Raw genomic sequence first — 23,186 nt, 5'->3', positions numbered from 1 at the left:
ATGCTAGCTTATGTCATACTTCATAGAGGAGATTAAATGCTGGAAGAGACTAACTCAGCTGCCAAGCTTAAAGCATCATGAAGACTTCAACAGCAGAATGCATACAGACCTATCTACCAGAACAGTGAAGCTTGTTAATGGAGGAAGACTGCAATGAGATTATAGATGGACTACCATTCTTTCCCCAATATTTTCCTGCCCATTACACAGCAGAAAATACTCGCATCTTCAACCCAAGCCCTGTCAAACTCAAAAAATCCTTACACTATCCTAAGGGGGGAAAAACCCAAACACACTCACAGAGTAAGGAATAGAGACACCACTGCAAAAATAGTAGTCAGATGCTCTATCATGACTTCTGCAGATCTTTAAGGCACCAAGGCATAGCAGCTACTTGCCAGCTTGGATTGTTCGACTAGAAAACATGCTGTCACCTCAAAACAAAATCTAAAATCTTCAAAAGAAGTCCTGAAAATCATCTGACCTAATACCAAATTCTGCTATGCCTAGTCATCAAGGATAGGGTCTAATGCTGAGTAAAGTTGATGAGAATCTAGAAACAATAATAACTAAACTTTACTACAAAAGTAGTGCTTTCTTTAAAAACAGCAAGGAAACGTTAAATATTTGAGAGTATCAAGCTAATATTGGTGTGAACATATGGTTACACAAGTGGTATTCATCATATATAGGTTCTGACTTCCTCTAACCACAGGATGGCAGTTTAAGCCAGATTTTAACAAGCTTTATTAAGAAGCCCATGGATGACTAGAACCCAGTAAGTAGTCAAATATGTTAAAGCAAAACATACAATAATTAACTAGAAAGTGTAGCAGAAAGATCTAGTGATTACCAGAAGTTCAACATATTTATATATTCTCAATTACATCTCAAGGAGAAGTGTTTTACACTTTAGTTAACTGCACTACATAAAGGCAGAGATAAGAGTAAAGGACAGTTCACAGAATCCTGCTGGCAACCTTCTGTCTCGTGGATGAAGTTAAATGTTTCACTGCCAGCCACCACCTATTGTGCTTGAATCTTGCCTTATGAGGCTGTTAGGGCCTTTGCTTCTACCCAGCTTTGCTAAATCTGTGGGGGATGTCTTATTCTATCTCATTGGGTTTCAGTCTATAGGTAGACAAAGACATCTAGACTATAATTAAAAAAATATCTTTCAGGACAAATTAATCTTTTGCAACCAGTTATTTAGGCATATCCCTTTTGCAAAGACTTCAAAATTCAGTTCTCTTAAAGGCTTTGTTCAATATTACAATAACCTCACTTTTTCAAAAGGAAAATGTGAGAAGTCACCAAGGCTCAGTGGCTTTGCTGTGAGCCCCTAATTATACAAACAACCTTGTTACAAACATTTGTTTTATTTCTTTAGGGAGAGAGGGCAAACAAGGCCCTCTTAAAAAGTGCAAATCAAGGTAAAACAGTTACTTATATAATAAGCGCCTTATTACTAAAACATTACACATTTTGCTAATTAAACATTATTATTATCTATTAACAGCTTGGCATACAACTAACAACTTAAGCTACTGAGTGCCTGCTGGGGGGCAGCAGCACTGATTCTTACTATCACTTTTAGGAAGAAAAACAAAAGTGACTAAACTAAACCAACAAAATCCAAACAAAGAACTCCATACACACACAAAACAATTTCCTTCCAAAACTGAAACATGCCTTGAACAACATGATTGAAGAGCTGAACAACTGGTCAAGTACAAACATACAAAGCAAACACCGAAGAATTCTATCAGCATTAAGTTAATGCCTTGAACATTTCATGGATTTTTGTACAATGCAGATAGCATACTATATAGGGAAAACATTTTCTTTAGCATTGTTTGACAAAGCTGTCAATCAGAAACACAGAAAGTAACAGAGATGATGCAACTAAGAAATTATGGTTTAGAGGCTCAAGTTACTTCCATTAATGTTCCTTTAAACACTTTAATTATGCTTTAATTGCCTGTAGTATTAACAAAATGGTATAGCAGTATATCTGTAAGCTCCTCCTGATGAGGAAAATGAGAACGAAAAGAAATTCCTTTAAGTCTTAACTTCTCTCAATGTCTAATCACAAAGCAGCATAATGTCAAGGTATAACTTAGGTAGTGAGAGGCTCAATCAGCTAGAATTCATATACTAATATTTACACTGGCTGAAAAAAGAAAAGCTGCCAGCATGTTCAAGATACTGCAAGAACTCTAGATGGCAAGATCACACACAGCCTCTTCTAACAGGTAACATGACCTTCTAGGAAGGTCAGACATCCAAATGCTGACAAGTTAAACTATCCAATTTATGTACAAGAAAGATTTAAAGGAGGATGGATTATTATTTGAGGTTAACACAACTGTCTTAAGTTCTATCAACACTGCCAGATTTAGAAAAGGAAGACAGCTTCAGACCTCAAAGTAGTTTTAAAAGCCATTCTTGCCGTAATTCATCTGCAATCTACTGTATTAAATTCTTATAGCATTCCTCACTCTCTAGGGATATTACACATTTCATCATGTGCTAAACCCTGGGGTTTGACTGTCTCCATGGTTTCCAACACATCAGATTTACTTGCCAAGCAATAAAAGTATAACAAACAAGTAACGGTATCTGTCTAACTTCAATCACTTGGGGCCTCCTGGAAAAACTACCTTCAACTACACTGCTGGTAACAGTCATCAGGACCTAAATTCTACTCTTTGAGAAGACGGCACTTGCATCATTGTTTTTGGTAGCTCAGTCAATATTGTCTCCAGTTAGACAGTGACAAATTAAACAAAGACATACCAAATGTTTATGAAAAAAACACACACGAACATTTAATCAAGAACAGTGCACAGAAAGGGATTCATTTGGCTCTGAACTTACTGACAGTAAATGACCACAGTTAGATAGAGGATAGAGGGAGGATTTGTGTGAAAAATACCAATGCAGGCAGAAGAAAATTGATCTGAAGCTCTAGAACACAGGAGGTTGTTTCTTAGTAAAAGAGACTCAAAGTATGCTACAGTGCTCTAAGATACCCTATAGCTTAATTAATATACTAAAGATTCCCCAACCAATGTTCCCTGAAAACTTCCTAGTTTTGTTGAAGAATTTAAAAATACTAGCACTGAGGCTAACCTTGACATCAAAACAATTCTGCTCACAGCATATTACTTGCTTGAAAATGCTGTCTATGGACCAAGGTTAGAAATTGCTGCAAAACTGCTTCACTGCTGTGTCAGAATTCTGCAATTAGCTGTGCCATTCAATGAACAAAACTCACAAATTTTTCCTATATTAGTCAAGATGTAAGTGTTTGGTCAACTTGAAGGAATAAAGGTTAAATTTAAATTCCTTTAAGTTCCATGACTAGGAATAACAAGGATTAGACCTTCATATCTCCCACAGGGTTTACTTTTCCATAACAGAAGGTTAACATGTACGTATTATGCTTAATCAAGCCCTAACCATACCTGTGTTTTCAGAGATTGATATAAAGATCTTTTTTTTAATCTGTTGTTTTCAACTGGAACGTTAGTACAGTTCCCAGTCTCAAAAAGATGATAAAAATATGTAGTTTCTATTAAACTAACATTAAACAACATTACTTTGCACTGAGGGAAAGGGGAAGATAGTTGCACCAGAAAAATACCAACACTAGTATTTGTGGTACATGTACAGAGTAGATGACAGATGTTAGAAATACCAGGAGTGACAAAGATACAAAATAGATCAACTTTGACTTTTCTAAGACTGTAACAGTCTTGACATTAAACTGTTGCTGTGACAAGCAAAAGATGAAAGACAGAAAATGCAAAGGTACATTCCATTCACAAAGTCTAGGTCATGTGAGTTCAGTCTCCTGCAGAAGTTTTCCTGTTATCATACAGGTAATATAAAAATACAAAATAATCATTAGGCACAATATCTTTAGTTGCAAAAGTAAACACATTAGCATAGATTTAATCTGTTAGAAACCAAACTTACGGCTACTTACTTTAGATTCCATTCTTAGCCAAGGTAATTGTGAAATAAAACTTCAATTTTTGTATGGTGTGCCTAGAGAACTTAACAGTTAAACTCACCATACAAGGTAAGCAATTTTTTCTGTTATGTTCTTCCAAAGAAAACAGAAGAGGAAACATAGTCCTAAAGCTGCAAAAATTGGCAGGAAGACTCCAAAGCAAGCAAATGGCTTTGAACTCAAAGAGTTTATACAACAGACACTATTACTCAAGTTATTCTCAGTTTATAACTTCTATTTTTATTAGATAATTTACAGTCTAAGAGAGCAATCCAAAAATCTCTACTGAAGTCTTGTATCCTCTTAATATACATAATAAAAATGACCAATTTGAGACCTAAAAATTACAAGAAATTTTAAATGCCAAGATGATACATTCTTGGGATATTAATACCTCAAGAACAACAAAAAAAACCCCACACTTAAAAGTGGCAGACATTGAAAACTTGGAAATGTCTTTTCTCTGAATAAATGTGAACAAAACTCCAGGGTGTCCAATCATAACATTAAGTAACTCTCCTCGGCACTCTGTAGAATTGACTGTGTGACTCACCAGTAGAACAGTCACAAGCACTGAGCACATGGCCATCTATAATTATATCCTTCACAGAAGACTAACTTATGTTGGCACATTTTAGTCCAATATAAAATAACCACTTCTAAACAGAAGTATTCAGACCCCAAGAAGAGGCATTTATAATAGCAGAAACAAAGGAGGAGAGATCAGGAAGGTATGTAAACATGTTACAGGTTTAATAGAGGATTTTTTTTCCTAAAAAGATTGTGAAGAAATAGCTACTATATTAAAATGGCTTTAAAGGAAAAAAAAAAGTCACTGAATGCCAGCCGATCTCATACATAACAACTGTTATTCCCTGCCTTCACACTGTGTTAACACTTTCTTTAAACACATACACCTTGAAGAAGAGATGCATGACCAAAGGGAGAAACAGGCACAGATATATAAAATGAAAACACCAAGTAGTTCATAATGCTTATCAGCAATCAATCAACTAAAGGCCTAGAAATGCTAATGACACTTATCCAAAAAGTTTGTTTTTAAACATAAGCATATACCAAGATTCCATGGTTGGCCCTTAAATCAGTTGGTAGTTACTTATTACAGGGAAACTTATAATTAAGATTTTAAATTATAGACAAATGAACAGCTAGTCGCAGACTTAACACAATTTCAGTACAAACTTTTTTTTTAAACCAGCATTTCAAAGCGGAGATTTTGATTGGAATTTTTCTTATTCTCTATTAGTGTTAGGCAGAAAGTGTATAACTGTTCCCCCAGAATCACTAACAAAAATCCTGAGCCTAAGCACTTTCACTGAACAGTAAAAAGTTGTCAATGAAATTCACTCATATTAGCATTAAAGTAACATGAGAACAAAAAATCTTAGAGAAAAGGAAGAAAAAACCGATTCCAGTCCAACTAGATGGTAAGTCATCTTAATTTTTAGGAACAGATTTCAGAGCAGACGCTGCAAAAAGGTTAAGTACAGATTTGCCAGAAGGCCTTAGTGGACTGCACCTCCCACACCGAGACCTCCAGCACAGCATGCTCGCGTCATGCAGTGCAAATTGAGCCCTAATACTGTGTTGTCTCCCTATTTAAATTGGGGTTGTGTCTAGACCTGGTATCAGAATTATTTGGATTGGAAGGGATCACAGGAGGTCTCGTCAGATGTTCTGCCCAAGGCAGAAGCAACCCTTAATTCAGACCAGACTCTTGGAGCTTTCTCCAGCTGGGTCTTGAAAAGCCCCAAGGACAGAGATCCACAGCTGCCCCAGGCAACTTGTTCCAAAGCTCAACTGCATCGCTCCCCATTCCCACATGCTGAAGCCTTCTCTGCTCAGATTTCTAATCGTTGTTTCTCATAATTCTGCCAGAAATGTCTAAAAACAACCAGACTGTATTTTGAACAACCTCCTTGGTAGGTATTAGAAAGTTACTAAGTCTCCCCAAGCCATCTCTTCTTCAGGCCAAGCAGGCCCAGCTCCCTCTAGCTGCTCCTAGCAAGTCACATGCTCCAGCCTCTTGACCATCTTATATAACCTTATTAACAGTTTCATCTAGAAAAATTAGCCAGAAACAGTTTGCTTTAAAGATTTTAACCACTTCAGATTGGGTCTTCTCATTCTTCTGCACTGAAGATGGACTTGCTCCTTGTAGCAAACCACAAGTGTCAGTAAAAACTGAGCAAGTCATGCACTCTTTTGATAAACAGGTATTGCATCCTGTAACAAGCTGGCACCCAACTCATTCTGCAGCTGAGAGGAGGAAAACAAGATGCATCAAAAAGCTCTTACAACTTGCATATCAGGAACTTCCCACCTGCTCTGCAGTACAGTAAGACCATAAGCAGGTTAAGTTGTCATAAGCACCAAGCAAACGAGTCCTAAACAGCCGGCATATTCATTACCATTTTAATAATTACTTGAAAAGATGTTCCACAATTAATACCTGAACCTTTTGATTGATCTTCCTCTGTAACTCATACATATATTTATTCAATACATTTGCATTAATTGTCAAAAGTTTTAACTTCAGTGAGCACTGTAAGACATGCCAAAGGAACCAATCACAGTTAAACACTATTTAAAGGTCTGAGCACTTTCATGAGAAAGATGTCATTAAACAGGTTTTTGTATAGCATTTTTAGATTAAGCATCTGAAAATATTATTTGAATGCCTTGATAATACATGGAATACCAACATTTTAGTATGAAAATGATAAATAGTCTCTCAGAAGTTTCCCCACACTTAAAAAAGAGTAATAATTGTCTACACTCTGCAGGTAGAGGTTAACAGTTACGCAGCAGTTGAAATATGTTTGCTCCTAAGCATATCAAAGTAGACGTCAAAGATGGAAATACAATGCATAAGATGACAGTCAAAAGGTTACGATAGTTTATAAATATCATGCTGACACAGTACAGATGGGCAAAAGTTATTCTACAGGTCTGCAATAAATCTTCACTAATCATTTTTACTGATAAGACACAGGAAGAACTTAATCTACACAGAAACTTCACCATGAAGAGAACTGGAATAGCAAGGGATTTACCTGGGATGAAGCAATAACAGAAAAGTCAAGCGATTAGAAAGTTATTACTGTTTCAAACTTTCATTCTCTAAACCCACTTTAAGATACACATAATTTTACTTTTTCCTTCCTGTATAAATATCAGCCTCCAATCAGCCGGGTAAAGACAGGGAAGAACACCTTGTTTCCTTTCTGGTAGAGATTAACCCAGCACAGCCCATTCTTGACCCTTACATTCTCTTCTTTCTAAGCATCCTACAGAAAGCCAGGTACTTGTAGTTGCTGATAGAGGACTTTCCCCAGCTTCTGCTTGAAGTCTAAGTCTTCTTTAAAAGAGTTTAACTGTTGTGTAGAAAGAAAACAATTCCTTCAGGTAGGGCAATGAAGAGAGGTGTGCTTAATCAGTGCAAGTAGAACAGACTGAATAACTGCAGAGACAGTAAATAGTTTGCAAAAAGTAAAAATACTATATAAATCCTCCAAAGTGTCTTATTACACTGCGTATCATACCTGGTTGAACTCCAGCCCTCCAAAGATTTACTCATGTGTCAACTTTAGTCAGCGAGATTATTCACAGTGCAGAACATCCAGTACAAGTTTAAGGAGTTCAGAATAAAGGTCTTTAATCAAAGAACACACTGCACTAATTAAATTGCCTAGGTTGTAGCATTAAGGTCTTAATCTGAACCCATGTCTTCGGTTACTAAAGTATCAACAGTTAATTATGTACATAAACCTAAATCAGTGCCAGCACTTCCAGAGGGAAGGAAAAGATTCATACCCACACAAACACCATCCCCCATGCTAAGCGGAATGAAAGGAGCAACCCAAAATTACATACAAAACCACTGCATATGCTTTTTTCTTTAAAAAAACCCACAAACTACCATGAAATCAGGTGACAGTTCAGAAAACTGAAATAGAAAACCCATGATTTCACTACTTTGAAACTGTTGAACCTAAATTGCTAGCATTTTTCTGATAAATCAGTGCTTTGACAAAGAGAAAATGTAATTGCAATGGTATTCCTCTCCTGATACTCTTAAGTTCTTAAGCCAACTATAATTCTGCATTTTAACTGCTTTTGAAGCCTACCTGCAATTTCAACTCCATTGTCTCTGTTAAATATGGAATGGCAAGAAGAGATGACCAAAGTCATATGATGTTGGTCTAGTTCCTATCAAGGAGGGCTGCGTATCTACCACAGTTGAACCAACTGCTATCCATTCAGAAAATAAAGTATACTAATTCAAACGTTAAACCATGCTTAAAATTACCACTACAGTGATTCTTCAGCATGTACCTGCACAAGCCTTCAACAGTTGCTTATCACATTTTGACTAACATCTTCTAACACTGAAAAATTGTAAGGCAGAAGTGACCACAGTCTGACCAGCTGGCAAATACACGAGAAAGTAGGAGTTGTCTTTACAAGTCAGATAGCATAAGGAGTACCACAAACCACTACCACAGAACATGCCTTAAAAAAACCTACAAAACAAAACCCCAGCATTCAGAAGCCTTGGTATAAAGAACTGTAAGAGCAATCCACACATAATCCAACTTAAGTCAAGAGAATAAAGCTTAAAAAATATGAGCACATTTTAGCATTACAGCTCACATTAAGGTAAATATAGGCAATGACATAGCCAGGAAAAAGCTGGTGTGTGGCTAAGCATTTGTTGGGTTTTTTTGAAGACAGCAGATTGATGAGATTATTTTCACAAACAAAAAATCAGAAGTCATGTGATGGTGCATTTATCATAAAAGTAGCAATTATTTTTTTTTAATTTGACCACATTAAAGAATTTTTAAATCACTCAAATACTTGCAGTCTACATTTTCTATCAACATGGGCCCTGCCACTGACTTAATAATTGCAAGAACATGTTTTGTAGCTATTTTTCAAATCTTGTCACTTCAGCAACTGCTCAATGAACACAGTTAAGAAGACTACGTAGTATGACAAATAGTTAGTAGTTTTGTTTTCTCCTATGTATTCTAACAGCAACTCTGGTGAGACCCAGTCAAATGTTCTGTAATAAGGCTAAGCAGGACAGGATCACAGTCAACTGATGTCCTGGCAATAACATGCAAACTATTACAGAAAGCCGTGAAATAGCAAACTGAAAAGTGTAGCTATATACATAACTTACAGACAAACTGAATTTACACATTAGTTCTGCTTAAAACCATAACTATAAATAGGAAAAGTCAAGTCAACTTGTATTTGACAAGCAAATGACACAGGAAAAATACTACGTATTTAAAAGATTAAGTTTTTAATCAAATAGAGCACCAAAATCTGACAGGAAGTTCAACATCTTACCTTTGTAATTACCCACAAGAATCATAATGTTTGAAAAACACATTAAGAAGCCAGAATACCTGTTGTGACAGGTACTACACAGGGCAGCTAGAAGAAACAATTAGAAGTGTTCAATTGGAAGAACTGTTGTCAAACAGTGCTGAGACACAGAAAATGTATAGAACCTGATCGAATAGGAAACATGAAAAAAGACCACAAAAGACTTAAGGGTTTTTTTGCGCATTTGCAAAATTATAGTTGAAAACACAAGGATTGACTCAGTTCGTGATCTTTCCATACCAGGCACAAGAATTGCACTGTAAAGGTTTAACGTCCTAATACCATTCAGAATACAGTATTTCTGGGTATTTCCTTTAAAAAAAAATGCTTTTACATTTGAAACATGTATAGCATATCAAATGGCCTCTGCCTGTTAAAATTTGACAAATGCATTAGGACTGACTTTCAAGTAAATTTAGCCCTGTGCACTCAATAAGAGTAACACCTCTGATTTGTAAGACATTTTCATGTAATATGGCAATTTTATTTAAAGAAATCTTGAAAAATGTTTTTACATTGAATAATAGCATATAAAAAATGACTAACATAATTTCAATTTTTTAATGGAATTTCCTATCATTCTGTCATTCATGCATGAGAATTACATGAATAAATGGATTAAAAATAATAAACCCTCACCATTTAGACAGACCACTAACCACTGCCTTCAAGTGCACGCATTAGTCTGGGAATATGGCCCTTCACCATAGACTGCAAAGAATTCTGCATGCAGAAGAGGATGATATTTTAAGACTATTATCTAGGCCTGTTATTTAAACATGAAATAGAAAAAGAAAAATGACGAGAAGGATGGAAATTCCAATTTTGAGGCCAGAAAGGATCATGATAATAATCTGGATTAGTTTCCCAAATGCTGCAGATGAGAACTCCAGAATGTAGTTCATGGTCACGTCTACTTCTCATACGTCTTGCATTTATGCCCTAGTCAATCCTTCAGGCAAGTATAAAATCCTTAACTAGAAATTTCACCTTATCCCCTTACAACTTAACAAGCTATTTACCCTCTATTACAAACACATAGTTTGCCTCCAGACTGAAATAATGCAGGGAAAATAGAGGAGGATAGAACACAAAACACACAAAATAAAGATGAATCCCAGGCAACAACGTTGAGATTCTAACACTCCTTATACTGAAGAAATTCAAATTGCTTTATTAAAAGAAAAACCTACTACTTAAAGTCATACAGACGTATGACCTAAGAGTCAAGAGAAGCAGCCAGCTGTTCTCTCACAAATACATACTTAAAGAACTTGCTACAGGAGCTCTGACCATTGTATACAAAGTAGCACATACATTCAGACCTGCAGCAACACCTTACTCCTGATGTAACAGTGTATCACCACTCTCAGCATAATCATCTAGGTATTGGAAACAAAAGAAAACTCTATTTAGGTTTTGGAAACAAAAGAAAACTCTTCCTTAACTATTAGAATCAAATTCGAGCCTTATTCACTGAAAAGCTGTTTTCTGAGTGCTTCAGTAAGAGGTCCAAATTTGATTTAAAAGTATGCGCTTTGTGTTAAGTTATAATGCATTAACAGTTACTCTCAAGCTTTTGCATATGCATTTTTAAATCTTACCCAGGAAAACAACTGTCATTAGCAATAAAGGTAACAGGATAGAAGAGGCATTTCAACCCCTCAGAATCCCTACAGGTGATTCATCCATGGGTTATGCCCCCTAAGGTGAAACATTGAAGGTTTATCATCTTTATTATTGTCACATACAACATGAAAACAGTCACGTATGACCTTCAGAAATATCAGATGAATGAAAATTGGTTTATTCTAACATAACCCCACTCCATAAACCCAATACATAACAGAAAAATTATTTACAGTAACTGCATTTTGAGGTCTTGGTTACTCCAAAATCCTTCTATTGGTATTGTACTACACTCTGAATTACATTCATATCCTAAATACTTGGCTCCTTCTTACCACTCCAGTCACCACTTCTCCCACTACTATTTCTAAGGTTTCCTATACTGAGCCCAATGAATTCTTATACAAAAGCTACACTCTCTTGTCATACCTCCTTTTTTGCTACTTAAAACTTGTTCCCCATTGTCCTTAATTATTAAGAAAGTCAGGGACACTTTCCAATTGTTTTAAACATTATCAACTCTGCTACTCCAAGTTTACTGGAAAAAGTCTTTCAAAAGGGCCAGAGATAAAAATTACTATTTCACAAAGCTGAAAGGATACGAGAACTGGTTTGGCCACTAGTTAACTAATTCCCCTTTTTTAAATTAACGGTTTGATCTAACAGATGTTCACAACACAGATTATAAATACCACCTTACAGCCATTTCCCAAAAAAGTGAACTAGGACTTAATGGTGTGATGTAACAGACACATACAGTAGAGAATCCACAGATTATCATAGTTTCCTAGAACTCCAAAACATAAAATATTATGTATTATTGGACTACCAACTTCAGGATTTTTAGTTTCAAGGAGTTTATTCTGCAGCACTCTTCCTGATCTTTTCCTTCCCCCTCCTCCCCCCCCCCAGTCCTACCTTCCTCCTCCTAACTGTTTTTGCCTTCCTTAACTCTTCCCTTCTATTCTCCACATTCACAGGAAATGCATCAAACTAACACTTTATGGATATTTCTAAAAATCTGCCTCCTTCCTGTTACTTCTTGGAAAAGCACTTAGGGCTTCTGGCTGCTAGCCTCCTTGACAGGCCCTGTTCTAAATTATAACCTAAATCATCCCATTGTCATCTCTCACTTCTCCAGTTTTTCTAAAATGCAACTTCCCCTCCCCCCAACTCACTTCTATCTTTCTAACTGAAACTTCTCATCCCTACCTGCCAGAAGCACAAATTCTGTCCCTGCCTCACACAGTTTTTATCTCCATCGCTTGCCTGATGACAGCTTGTATTTCACTAAATCCTATTTCCTTAGAGATGACCTGAAAAGGAGAAAAACACCAGGGTTTTTTTATGCTTCCTTATGATTTAAGCCTGAGAAGTTCATCAACAGAAGTCAAATTCCTTTTGGGTCTCCACCTTCTGGGATATCAAGACTCTCACAACTCCTGCAATAACAGGCTATCAATGTGTTTTTATTATTTATAGGGATAGGTCTCAAGGGCTTCCTGGATGACTCAAAATAACACACCAGAAATCTTAAGCCCTCAATGCCACATACTCAAATAAAAGCATAAAGAGAAAACAAGTGCAATATAAATAACGAAGAGTTAGTGTCTTTCCTCCCCTACATTTAAGTCAAAGTATCTTCCAGGTTGCACTTTTTAACAGCACTCCATAAAGCAACTGCAGGCTTTCTTCAAAGATCATAAAGTCAGCAACAAAACGCACAAAGCCAGTTAAGGGTTGGTCATCTTTTGGTGTCTTGTTTTCCGTGCGTGCCAATGCCTTCCACACCTACAGCACCTCCCAGGCCCACCGAAACGGGCCAGCCCCCGCAGCCCTCCGCCCCTCTCCAGCCCAGACACACCTCCCGCTGCCCAGAGGCTGCCCAGGCGACCCCTCCACACCCCGCACACCCCCGCAGGCACCACCTCGCACTGATTTACGACACAATTCGCACGACATCGCCCGGACCACCAAAGTTTCCAGAAGCCGAAAAGTGAAACCGGACCCCCGCCCCCGACCCAGGCCTTGTCCTGCCGCGCCTCGCTCCCCCGCCAGCAGCAGCAGCAAGAGCCCCGCGCCGCGCCCGCCCCCCCCGACCCCCCTCCCCGCGGCCCGGAACACGCCCCAGAGAGCTCCCTCCCGCTGCGCCCCAGCGCCAGGCCCTGCCCGTACCTGTCCATGGTCTGCGGTAGGGCCAAGCCCGTCTGCTCCGACATGGCTCCCAGGAGAAGGAGCGGGCCTAGCCGAGGGCCCGGAGCCTGACAAAGGCGGCCCCAGCGAGGCCGCGCGTCACGCGTGTGGCGGCGGAGAAAGGCCGAGGAGAGGAAAGGCACCGCTACAGCTCTCCCGCCAGGCGGCCGGGGCGGCCCCTCCTTCCACGGGCGGGGACGAGGCGGAGGACCGGTCGCTGAGGCACAACACAGCCGCACGCAGAACTGCGCGGCCCGGGCCGCCGCGCTGCCGGGGCGAGGGGCGGCGGTGGCGACGTCTCTGTGAGGTAAGCGCCGAGCGCAGCCGCGACGCCCGTCACCGCCTCCCGTTCATCACAGTGCGCCTGCGCCACCGAGCGAGCGGCAGCCTCGCAGCCCGCCGGGAAGTGTAGTCCTGCTGCCGCCAGGAGTTTAAAGGTCCGGCGGGGCGCGCCCCCTCCCCTCTTCCCCGCGGCGCCCCGCTCCTTCTCCCCTCCCTATGCCTCTCCTCGCCCCCGTCGCGTAATCGCTGCCCGGTACCGCGCGCGGGGCAGGTAGGAGAACGCGGCAGCGGCGGGACGGCCGCGCTGGCGTGCGGGGATAGGCGGGGGGAAGGTCAGCACTTGGCCTGGCCCCGCGCCCTCTGTGGCGGCCGGGCCCATCCCGCCGTCGCCGCCCAGCTTCCCCCCAGGGCCGGCAGGGGGTGCGGGAGGGCCCGCGCGCCCCCGCCCGCCTGCTCGCGCGGCGACGGTCGCTGTCCGGGGCGGCTGAGGGAAACGGCTCCCGCCGGCGGCCGCCCCCCTCGCAGGCGGAGGGAGGGACGGGGGGAGAGGCCGGGCCGCCCCCTCTGACCCCACACTGGTTACGCAGGACGCGGGGGCCCCCTCGGAGACGGAGCACCCTTTCCCCTGCCGTTCTCTCGCCTGCCGAACAGGTGCAGGCGGCTGCCACCCCCGCCTCGGCCGGCCGGCCGGCCTCCCCGGGACCTGCCCTTGGGAAGAGGGGGCCTGGCCAGCCGCCTGCTCCGGCTGGGCTCGGCTAGACAGAGAAGGGCGGCGGCTGCCACGGCGGGAGGGAAATTAATCCTTTTCCGAGGGCTCGTTGGCAATGACAAGGGCAAGAGCCCGGCGCCCTTGTAAGTGGTCCTTGGCGCTCGGTGGAGGCCTGGTGGCCACTAGCTTCTGTGTGAGCGGCTGAGGCATGGGGTGGCTGGTGCTAATGAGGGCTTTCGCGTTTCAGTTTGTAGGTGTGCTTCCTAATGGGAAAAAAATCTTTCAGAAGTGCTTTTAAATTTTGTTGTGTTCTCTGAAGTTAATATAGAGCGTCACAGTCTGTGAAACTGGAAATTTAGAAGCTGAAAAGCCGTTATAGAGCGAAGAGGTGGATAGCACTTGGAGAGAAGTTGCCCTGCCCTTTTATCTCCACCACGGGCATCTCCCACTCTTTACTTCTCAGTACAAGTGATGTGTATTTGTATGCATGTGAAGGTTCTGCATAATGTCATGTTCCCCAAGCAAAGGGCAATACCCTACTTTTCAGAGGCAATTGTGACATTCCAGATTCTTGGGAAGGTTGGTTAGTGAAGATCAACTCTGAATATTCCTTTTCAGACTTTATTTATTTTATATATATATATATATATAATAAAAGCTCTTATGTAATAAGTTTTGTTACACATAACTAGCCCCTGATCCCTTCTGTAGATTACAACTTTGTTATACTGCAGTTGCTGTAGAAGGTAGTAATTCATGAGGCCAACCCCACAACTCTACGATTGCATCAACCTACATCTGTTCTTGGTTAAGACAAGTAGCATTTGCATGGTGCATATACATGACTATAGAGAACAGGTAGAATAGGGAGGAGACTAGTGAATATACTGGATTCTTTGTGCTGTCCTTAGCCAGGGAAAAATCTGTCTGGTTTTGAGAGTTTGGTGAGAGAAAGTTGTAAAAATGTGTGTTAAATATTTGGACTTGAATTTGTAAGCTGTATTTTATGTATGGAGTAGGGAGGGTGTTGTTTATTTTCTAATTGCTACAAATATAAATGGGAATGCTAAAGCAGTTACAGTGATGTAAATGTTCCTTCCAGGAAGTAGGTATAGAAGCAGGTAGGAAGAAGGCATCATGCTGACATCCTGTCCCAGAAACTTTATTTTGTACTTATTCTTGGGACCGTAACATTCAGTTTTGCTTGCACTGCTGAGAAGTCTTGGATGTACAGTGGCCTGAGTAAACCATATGGGCATGACTTCCTGGAAGAGAACCTAATACACATTGTCCCAATTACAGCTGTTCATGAAACATAAGAGCATGAAACATAGATATCAGAGTTTCTGGTTCCTAATCTTGGTCTGGAATAAGCGCATTGTATGTTGGCCAGAGCACTGATCAGCTGGACTAGCCAAATGCTTAGGTTTTATATATTTATTCTCAATTATTAGAAATGGAAATTGTGAAGCTGGTTTTATTCCTAGGATTATGTGATTTGTGCAATTTCTATATTTTGGCTTTGGAGTGGGAAGGATATGCTAGTTGCCTGCCATGTAGTATACAGCTATGAGGTCATGATGAATAATAATGGCTGTGAACAATACTTACCTTAAGAAATGTAACCAGAACCCAGCATCACTTGGCTACCATTTGAGGCTGAAGAACAGTCTGTGACAGGTGGCTGCTTTTCTCTCATGCTGGCATGGGAAGATATGATGAGACTGGACAAAACTTGAATATCAGATCAAATCGTGAACACTTAGTAGGTTTGGACATCTTTACTTTTTTTCCAAACATGAAATACAAAACTATAATAGGATACATGAAAATGTGATAGGTTAAGGAGTGATGGTTTTAAACTGAAAGAGGGTAGATTTAGATTTGACATAAGAAAGAAATAACTTACGACAAGGGTGGTAAAACTGGAACAGTTTGCTCAGAGAGGTGGTAGATGCCCCATCCCTGGAAAAATTCACCTAGCAGTAGCTGCATTTGAGCCCAGAGAACTTTCCTGGGAACAGACTCCCTTTTGCCAATGCAAAATGAGAGGAAATGGTTGCTATTAATTGAAATTTGACTGAGCTCATCCTCGCTTATACTAACTGGAGATGGCAGCCGTTTTGAATTAAACAAAACTGCACATTTGAAGGCAAGTACAGAACTTAGTGAAACTCACCAAACCCAACGTAAGCTATTTAGGGCATAAAATTGAGCCCAAAATTTGGCTATCAGATTTATGTCTAAAGATCAACTAACTACTAAATGGTTTGATAACAAATTTATACAGGTTTAAGCTTAATGAAGAAGTTGACAAGCAATTACTGTAAGAATAATATGGTGGTATATTAAATATCTATTTAAGCAAGGGCTGAAAAAGAATAATGAAGGAGCAGTACCTTAATACAGTTCTTTTGATCTGACAACATTAAGACTGTTGGAATTATTCACTGTTTTCAACAAAGCTAAGTAATCTGACAATACAGAAGTATTCTATTTTGGCAAAACTGCATTTTAACTGCTATGTATGTAAAATTAAATTACCAGATCAATTAGGCATTTTTAATCTACTTTATTCCATCTTTAAAAAGATAAGGAGCCCTCAATTAAGCTAAAATGAAACAAATCTAAACTGAGAAAAGTGTTTCTACAATAAAACTCAGTTTTTCAGTAGCATAATAGTTCATTTTAACTATTCCAACTAACTTCAAGCTAGTTGGAATATTCACTTTCTGCCAAAAGACTAGCATAGTTTGTTAATAACAGTAGGCTTAAATTGCTTCACAATGAATTCCATAAAACAAAAATTCACTCAGTACAATGTTAATTGAGATAATTGGACTTATTTGGGCCTTTCTTACATTTGTTTCTTTGTAACTGGCCAGGTCCAGTAATTCAGATACCAGATTGAATTAAGTTCTTGTGTTCTGATACAGTTTTTATTATCTTCTAACTTCCAGTTACGAAAGAGTTGGCTGGTAGAAACAAAAAAATGTTCTTCTAGTGGCTAGTTGATCAAAAACTGTCTTTAGATCCTGATTTCCTTTAGTTCTGGAGTGCTTATCCATTTGTGATTATTGTAATGAGCACTCTCCTTATCTTAATAATTGATCTAAAAAGTGAAGCTGTCTCCTAGGAAGCACTGACGGTAAGGGTGCGGTCCCTTCCACATGAATCCTCAAATCATCTGAAAAGCAGTAACCCAGAAGTAAATAGGAACGTGAAGGAGGGGTATGGAATGCCTAGAGCCAGCCCTGTGGCAGCTGGGGTATTTCAACAACTGAGGTATTTTCATCTGCTTTAAGAAAGCAGTTTTCCTGCCCTTAATGATTCAGAGTAGCCACAAACAGGTTAGAGCAAGTGTTGAGAAATTCTTAATTACAGCATTGGTTTAAGGTGGCAGACCATACAGTTCAACATAAACAGACTGTAGAAAGCAAAGACATAAGTGTTTTAACAACCCATTTTCAACTGCCCTAATTTGTCTTTCTCGGTTTTAGTCACCTCTCTTTCACATAAAGCTGTGTGTATTACATCCTTTGAAAAATCAGCCTGCATTTTTATTAAACACTGATATTTTCACACTTCTGATTTCAACAAAGTAATTTCCATACAAACATTAGTGTTTGGTCCTGAGTAATTACTACTGTGAATAATTATCCAGAATAAATATCCAGAATAATTCATGGACTACTACAAGACAGAACACAAGTGCTGGTAATCGAAATTCTGAAAACTTTACCCAACCTAAATTAATCATCAAAATATTACAATCTTATGAGAGGAGCTCCTGTCAGGCTGTGTGTTGATAATGGAGGTTGGAGATATGTGGATAGTGGGTGGTGGAGGGGAGACAGCTGAAATGCGGAACCACAGCGTACAGAGTAGATAGAATGTTAAATTTGTACCTTCCTTTTTTTCCCAGTAGCATATTTTTTTTGTAGAATTTTCAGTGTATTAACGATAATTCAGTAATGAAAAAGAGGTAACTTAGAAAAGGGAAACTATTCAAATGGTACAACTTTTTGTCTATATGCTGATTTTGATTTGATTTAAATTTTCATACTTGACCTATTTGTTTTGGAGTTTTAGAACATTTTTAGAAAGGATATTATGAGAGGTGATTATTTAATATTTTCTTCAGCTAAGCAACATGACACAATCTCCTCCATAATAGCTGTATATTTTATAGATGGTATGAGCTTATAATTAATTTGCTAAACTAGAAGTTTGGAAAGAAATTTGGAAATAGTAGAACTATTTCTTTGTCTAGTGATTGTTGTTATGAATGGGCAGCTATTTGATCAGAGTTTATAAACTGTCAAAAGTTCTTATCTAGTTAGTAATTTTCAGCTCAGTCTCACAGATATTTATCTTCTCAGAGCTGGTGGTTCAGACTGCAGCAATTTTCCCTGGAAAGAGGGAGTGTGCACGTATTTTCTTTTTGAGTCCTCTTCCTTCCAGGGTAGGTAGCAGTGAAATGCCATCTATAGATAAAGACTTCAAACCCCATGATTCCTTGGGAGAGCATGCGCTGAAAGCTTCCAGTTGTCAAAGTGCTCTTGCCAGAGTGGTCGACTATTTGTCATATACCAAACCTGAAAGAAGAAAATAAATATATTGTCTTTTTGTTGATCTTTAAATACAGAAAATCCAAAGGTAACTGTTCCTTAAAAATTTCTGTGTTGACTGCGTGGGTTACTGCATGCAAACAGACCTGGTATTGCTATGGGGATATAGATTTCCTGTACTGGATTGTAAATTGTACAGATACTTACACCAGCAAATAATCAAGAGGTACTGCATATTGGTCCAACATTAGGCATTGTCTGGCCTGTCTTTCAAAGTCGTTTTTTGTCTAGTGTTTTTCCATTCAGACTGGAAAGGTAGGTCTTGACCTTGACGAGAGGGTTGAATTGTGCAGTGATTTTTACCTTTAAGAAGCAATATGGAAATGAATGTGGATTATAGTCCTAGGATAAAGTTCAAAACCAGCTAAGTCAAGGTACATATTTGAAGCAACTGTTGTGCTAGCCACTATGGATAACCTGGTGACTAACTGATTTAAGTATACTTCATTGATGACAGAATGTTAACATTTCAGCTGTTATCTTTGTCTTTCTAAATGTGTTTTTATACATATAGGTCAGAACCAGGGAAGGGATACATATAATCTTTTTCTCTATGTGATGTGGAATCATCAGTAATTTTATGTAGCCTTAGGAGTAGTAGTGATTTTGGTAGAAATGAAGCTAATTGAAAGTTACACAGGGCTTGGTATATTACGTCTTACTGCAGTATGAGTTTAAACTGCGTAGCAAGGTTTTCTGCACCCCCAGTAGCAGCAGCAGAGCTGTTTGTTACAGTTGCAATAATTTACTCGAATCATTCTTCTTAGGAACTTGCCTTAATGTTCGTGAACCCTTGCTGTTGGCTTACATATTGAACAGGTAAATAAGAGGGAGCATGACCAGCAACTTAACTGATAGCAGAAACTTGTTCTGACATGCATTTTGACTAAAAAGTGTGTGCGTGGCTCAGAAGAGATTTAAAAGAAAGAAAAAAAAAGAAACAAAAAATGTTAAAGATACACATGGACCATTTTTAAACTGTTACTGTCAGAAACCAGAGGGTTGTCTATTTCACTCTGCCACTTTTCTTAAACAGTTTATTGATTCGGCTTTACTTTGTTACATTAAAACAACAATCCTAAAAAAATTTGGAATCTTAGGAATGTACATGTCATACAACTGGCTCAGTAGAAATGCCATTAGGTATTCAGTGATGACCATCTTTGAACATAATTATTCAATTAAGGTAAGTGATTTCTGGCTCATTTAAAATACTTTTGAGATTTAGAATGGTCTCTTCATTTGACTAAAATTCTGCAGAATGTGGAGGTTCCTGTTCTAGTTTCATACACTCGCTGTTCATTGATGTCTGTATATGCATTAGCTCTCTTGTTTCAAAATAATAATTGAATTGTCATCTGGCCTATTTTATATGAATCACCTTTTTTAGCAGATATAAGTCTCAACCATTCTACATACATTTACTTTTTAAAATTTAAACTTATATATTGATTTAACAAATAATTTTCATCACTAGTCTTTGTCTTGTGCATATAAAGATGGCTTTTAAAATGTGGCATGTCTATATTTTAATTTTCAATTTGCCCTGGTTTTATTTTTCATTGTGAAAGCATCAGAAACATTGGCTAATAATACCTCCCAGATCTGCTCGTTTTGACCTTTTTTTTTACAATTAAAATATTGCTGATGGTTTCATATATCTAGAAATATAGTGCGTAGAAATACCTTTAAGCAAACGACTGCTTTGATGTAAAATAACGTTTTACACGGAAAGAGCATAAGGTCACTGAAGGCAAATATAACACTCATCGGTGGCTTTGTACATGTGTCTCCACTCCCTCCTGCCACCCCCACCCCCCCTCCACCCCGTCACTGCGATCGCTTCTGGTGCCCTAAGCAAGCCGCGAGCTGTGCGGCAGGAACAGGCCAGTAAACGATCGTGCAGCTGAGAACCGCTCCCGTGTCAGTACGAGATTTCGTGTGTGCTTTCTCTCTTATAAATTTAAATAATGGAAAAGCTTGTTCGGTGATTAAGGAAAATCGTACCCGGCTCCTTTAAAGGTCCCCTAATAGAAAAGGGGGTGGAGAAGAGTGAAGACTGGTGTCTTTTTAACCTTGCTGAAGGACGCAGCAGTATTTATTGACGTATGCAAATAACCAAGGGGAGGAGGTGGCGGAGGAGGAGGAGGAGGAGGAGGGTGCTTGGAAAAACAGGAACCAGAATCAGTTTCTCATTGCAGGGTGAGAGCTCTGAGTTCCGGTGTAAGAGAAAAGAGACGTGGCGAAATAGCTGTATATCTCTGCCCTATAAGCACATCTCTCATTTAGACTGAAGGGAAACAAGGCATCAAAAAGGGTGAAGCATCTTGAAAAATATTTTAAAGGCAATCTAGCACGATCAAAGGTTACATATTACTAAATGGGGGAGGGGGAAGATTACGGGTCTGCCTTGCAATTTGCTGTAGCATAGCACTAGCAATAGGATGAGATTTTTGGCTGGCAAATGATTAAAACAGCTTGGTTTGTGGTATGAATGACAATGTTAATAATCTGTCTTTGTGGTTTTTTCCCCTACTGTTTCAGCTGCGCAAACCATGCAGGATGATTTACTGATGGACAAAAGCAAAGCCCAGCCCCAGCAGCAGCGGCAGCAGCAGCAGCAGCAAGATCCAAACTCAGCAGAAGCCCCCTCTACACCCATCTCGTCGGAGACATCCAAACCAGAAGACAACAGTTCAGTGACTAGTATCGGCACATCGGCTCCTTCCCAAAATAGCAAGGAGAAGATGCAGATGGAGTCTCCCATTTTGCCTGGCTTGAGCTTTCACCAGCCTCAACAAGAACCTGCAGCCGGCACCTCCTTGTCTCCCTCCTTCGGCAGCACCTGGTCTACAGGGACCACAAACACGGTGGATGATAGCTTTTTCCAAGGGATTACTCCAGTCAATGGGACAATGCTTTTCCAGAATTTTCCGCACCATGTCAACCCTGTATTTGGTGGCACTTTCTCACCTCAAATTGGCCTAGCTCAGACTCAACATCACCAACATCAGCAGCAGCAGCAGCAAGCGCAGCAGCAGCAGCAGCGGAGGTCACCTGTAAGCCCTAATCAGGCACCTTTCGCTCAGAGAAATGCTGCTTACAGCCATCAGCCCATCATGACCAGCAAACCGTCTTCCTCCTCTGCCTCCTCTTCTTCCTCCTCCAGCTGGAATAACCATCAAAATGCAGCTTGGAGTACACCTTCCAACCCTTGGGGTGGGCTGCAGGCTGGTAGGGACCCTCGAAGGGCAGTTGGAGTGGGGGTCGGCGTGGGAGTGGGGGTCGGCGTACCCTCCCCCCTCAATCCCATTTCACCCCTTAAAAAGCCGTTCTCCAGCAATGTCATTGCCCCTCCGAAGTTCCCACGGGCTGCGCCCTTAACCCCCAAATCCTGGATGGAAGACAACGTGTTCAGGACGGACAATGGCAACAATCTGTTGCCTTTTCAGGTAAATTACTATGTACACCTTCTACACGGTGACAGCTATCACAAAGGTGTATTTTTTGCAGGGATGTATTTCTCCATAACTCATAACTGCATTGAATAGTCACTGTATATGAAAGAAGTGGGATTGATCCTGGGGAATGCATACACAAAGATTCCAAATTCTGGCTTAAGGTTTATAGTCTTATTTTTCTTGCAACTTTTTCTTAAATGTGACAGGGCTTTTTGGGTTGGTGGTTTTTTTGTTTGTTTTTTAGCATCCAAAAGGTAGTAGCTTGCCTTCATGAAAAACAGGTTTGGCAGACTATGTTTCCTTGGTGCTGCATGTTACAATTTTTTTCATATTCTTCCATATGTGAGAAACAGGAGGCATTAAAATTGCTGACTTCAGTTTTCTAATTGGCCTGTTAATTTTAACCAAAGATGCTTCTTGACCTGAAATACAGTTAATTATTTTATCACCATTGAAATAACTAATTGTCCTTAAGTTGTGGTGGGATTTAGTGGGGAGTCTGTTCGCATGAGGTATACATATGAAAAACTGTATACATCTGATATGTACACCCTGCTGTTATATTCACAGTAGACGTTTTGAATACATCTAGAAGCAGCGTGGGTGTGTATGGAAAGAGTGGCGTATCTGTCCTTTCCAGTAAGGAAATGCCTAATACAATTGACGTGATTTAGAAACGGCAGGGAGGTATTGTATAAAATAAACCATTTTATGCTGTTCAAAATATTTGCAGAGAAAAGAGACAATAGGACACGACCTTCACAGCCATATTGCAATGGAGTCTATTTACTAGCTACATAGCTCTGAAATATTTAAAGCTGCAGTGCCCTTCACTG

The 23,186-nt window shown here is 39.8% G+C and overlaps 2 protein-coding genes across 6 annotated transcripts in view; one reads left to right on the top strand and one right to left on the bottom strand.

Annotated features, from left to right (window-relative positions):
* Nucleotides 1-13,574, bottom strand: part of MARCHF5 (membrane associated ring-CH-type finger 5) — a 29,921-nt gene extending 16,347 nt beyond the window's left edge. Inside the window, exon 1 of the mRNA XM_040607059.1 lies at nucleotides 13,250-13,574. Within this exon, the coding sequence (XP_040462993.1) occupies nucleotides 13,250-13,293 (44 nt within the window). The 5' untranslated portion in view covers nucleotides 13,294-13,574. The remainder of the gene's footprint in view (nucleotides 1-13,249) is intronic.
* A 7,164-nt stretch (nucleotides 13,575-20,738) lies between these two features.
* The window catches only part of CPEB3 (cytoplasmic polyadenylation element binding protein 3), an 85,246-nt gene continuing 82,798 nt past the window's right edge, over nucleotides 20,739-23,186 (top strand). For 3 of the 5 annotated variants that reach the window (XM_040607058.1, XM_040607057.1, XM_040607056.1), the window contains exons 1-2: nucleotides 21,074-21,206; nucleotides 21,434-22,341. In XM_040607058.1, the coding sequence (XP_040462992.1) occupies nucleotides 21,445-22,341 (897 nt within the window). In that variant the 5' untranslated portion in view covers nucleotides 21,074-21,206; nucleotides 21,434-21,444. Of the gene's footprint in view, nucleotides 20,813-21,064; nucleotides 21,207-21,433; nucleotides 22,342-23,186 lie in introns of those variants that run through there. The other 2 variants (XM_040607055.1, XM_040607054.1) reach the window with 2 other exon arrangements.

The sequence above is a fragment of the Falco naumanni genome, chromosome 9, assembly GCF_017639655.2.
Source record: "Falco naumanni isolate bFalNau1 chromosome 9, bFalNau1.pat, whole genome shotgun sequence".
Lineage (NCBI taxonomy): Eukaryota > Metazoa > Chordata > Aves > Falconiformes > Falconidae > Falco > Falco naumanni.
This window is presented reverse-complemented; position numbering and strand designations above follow the sequence as displayed.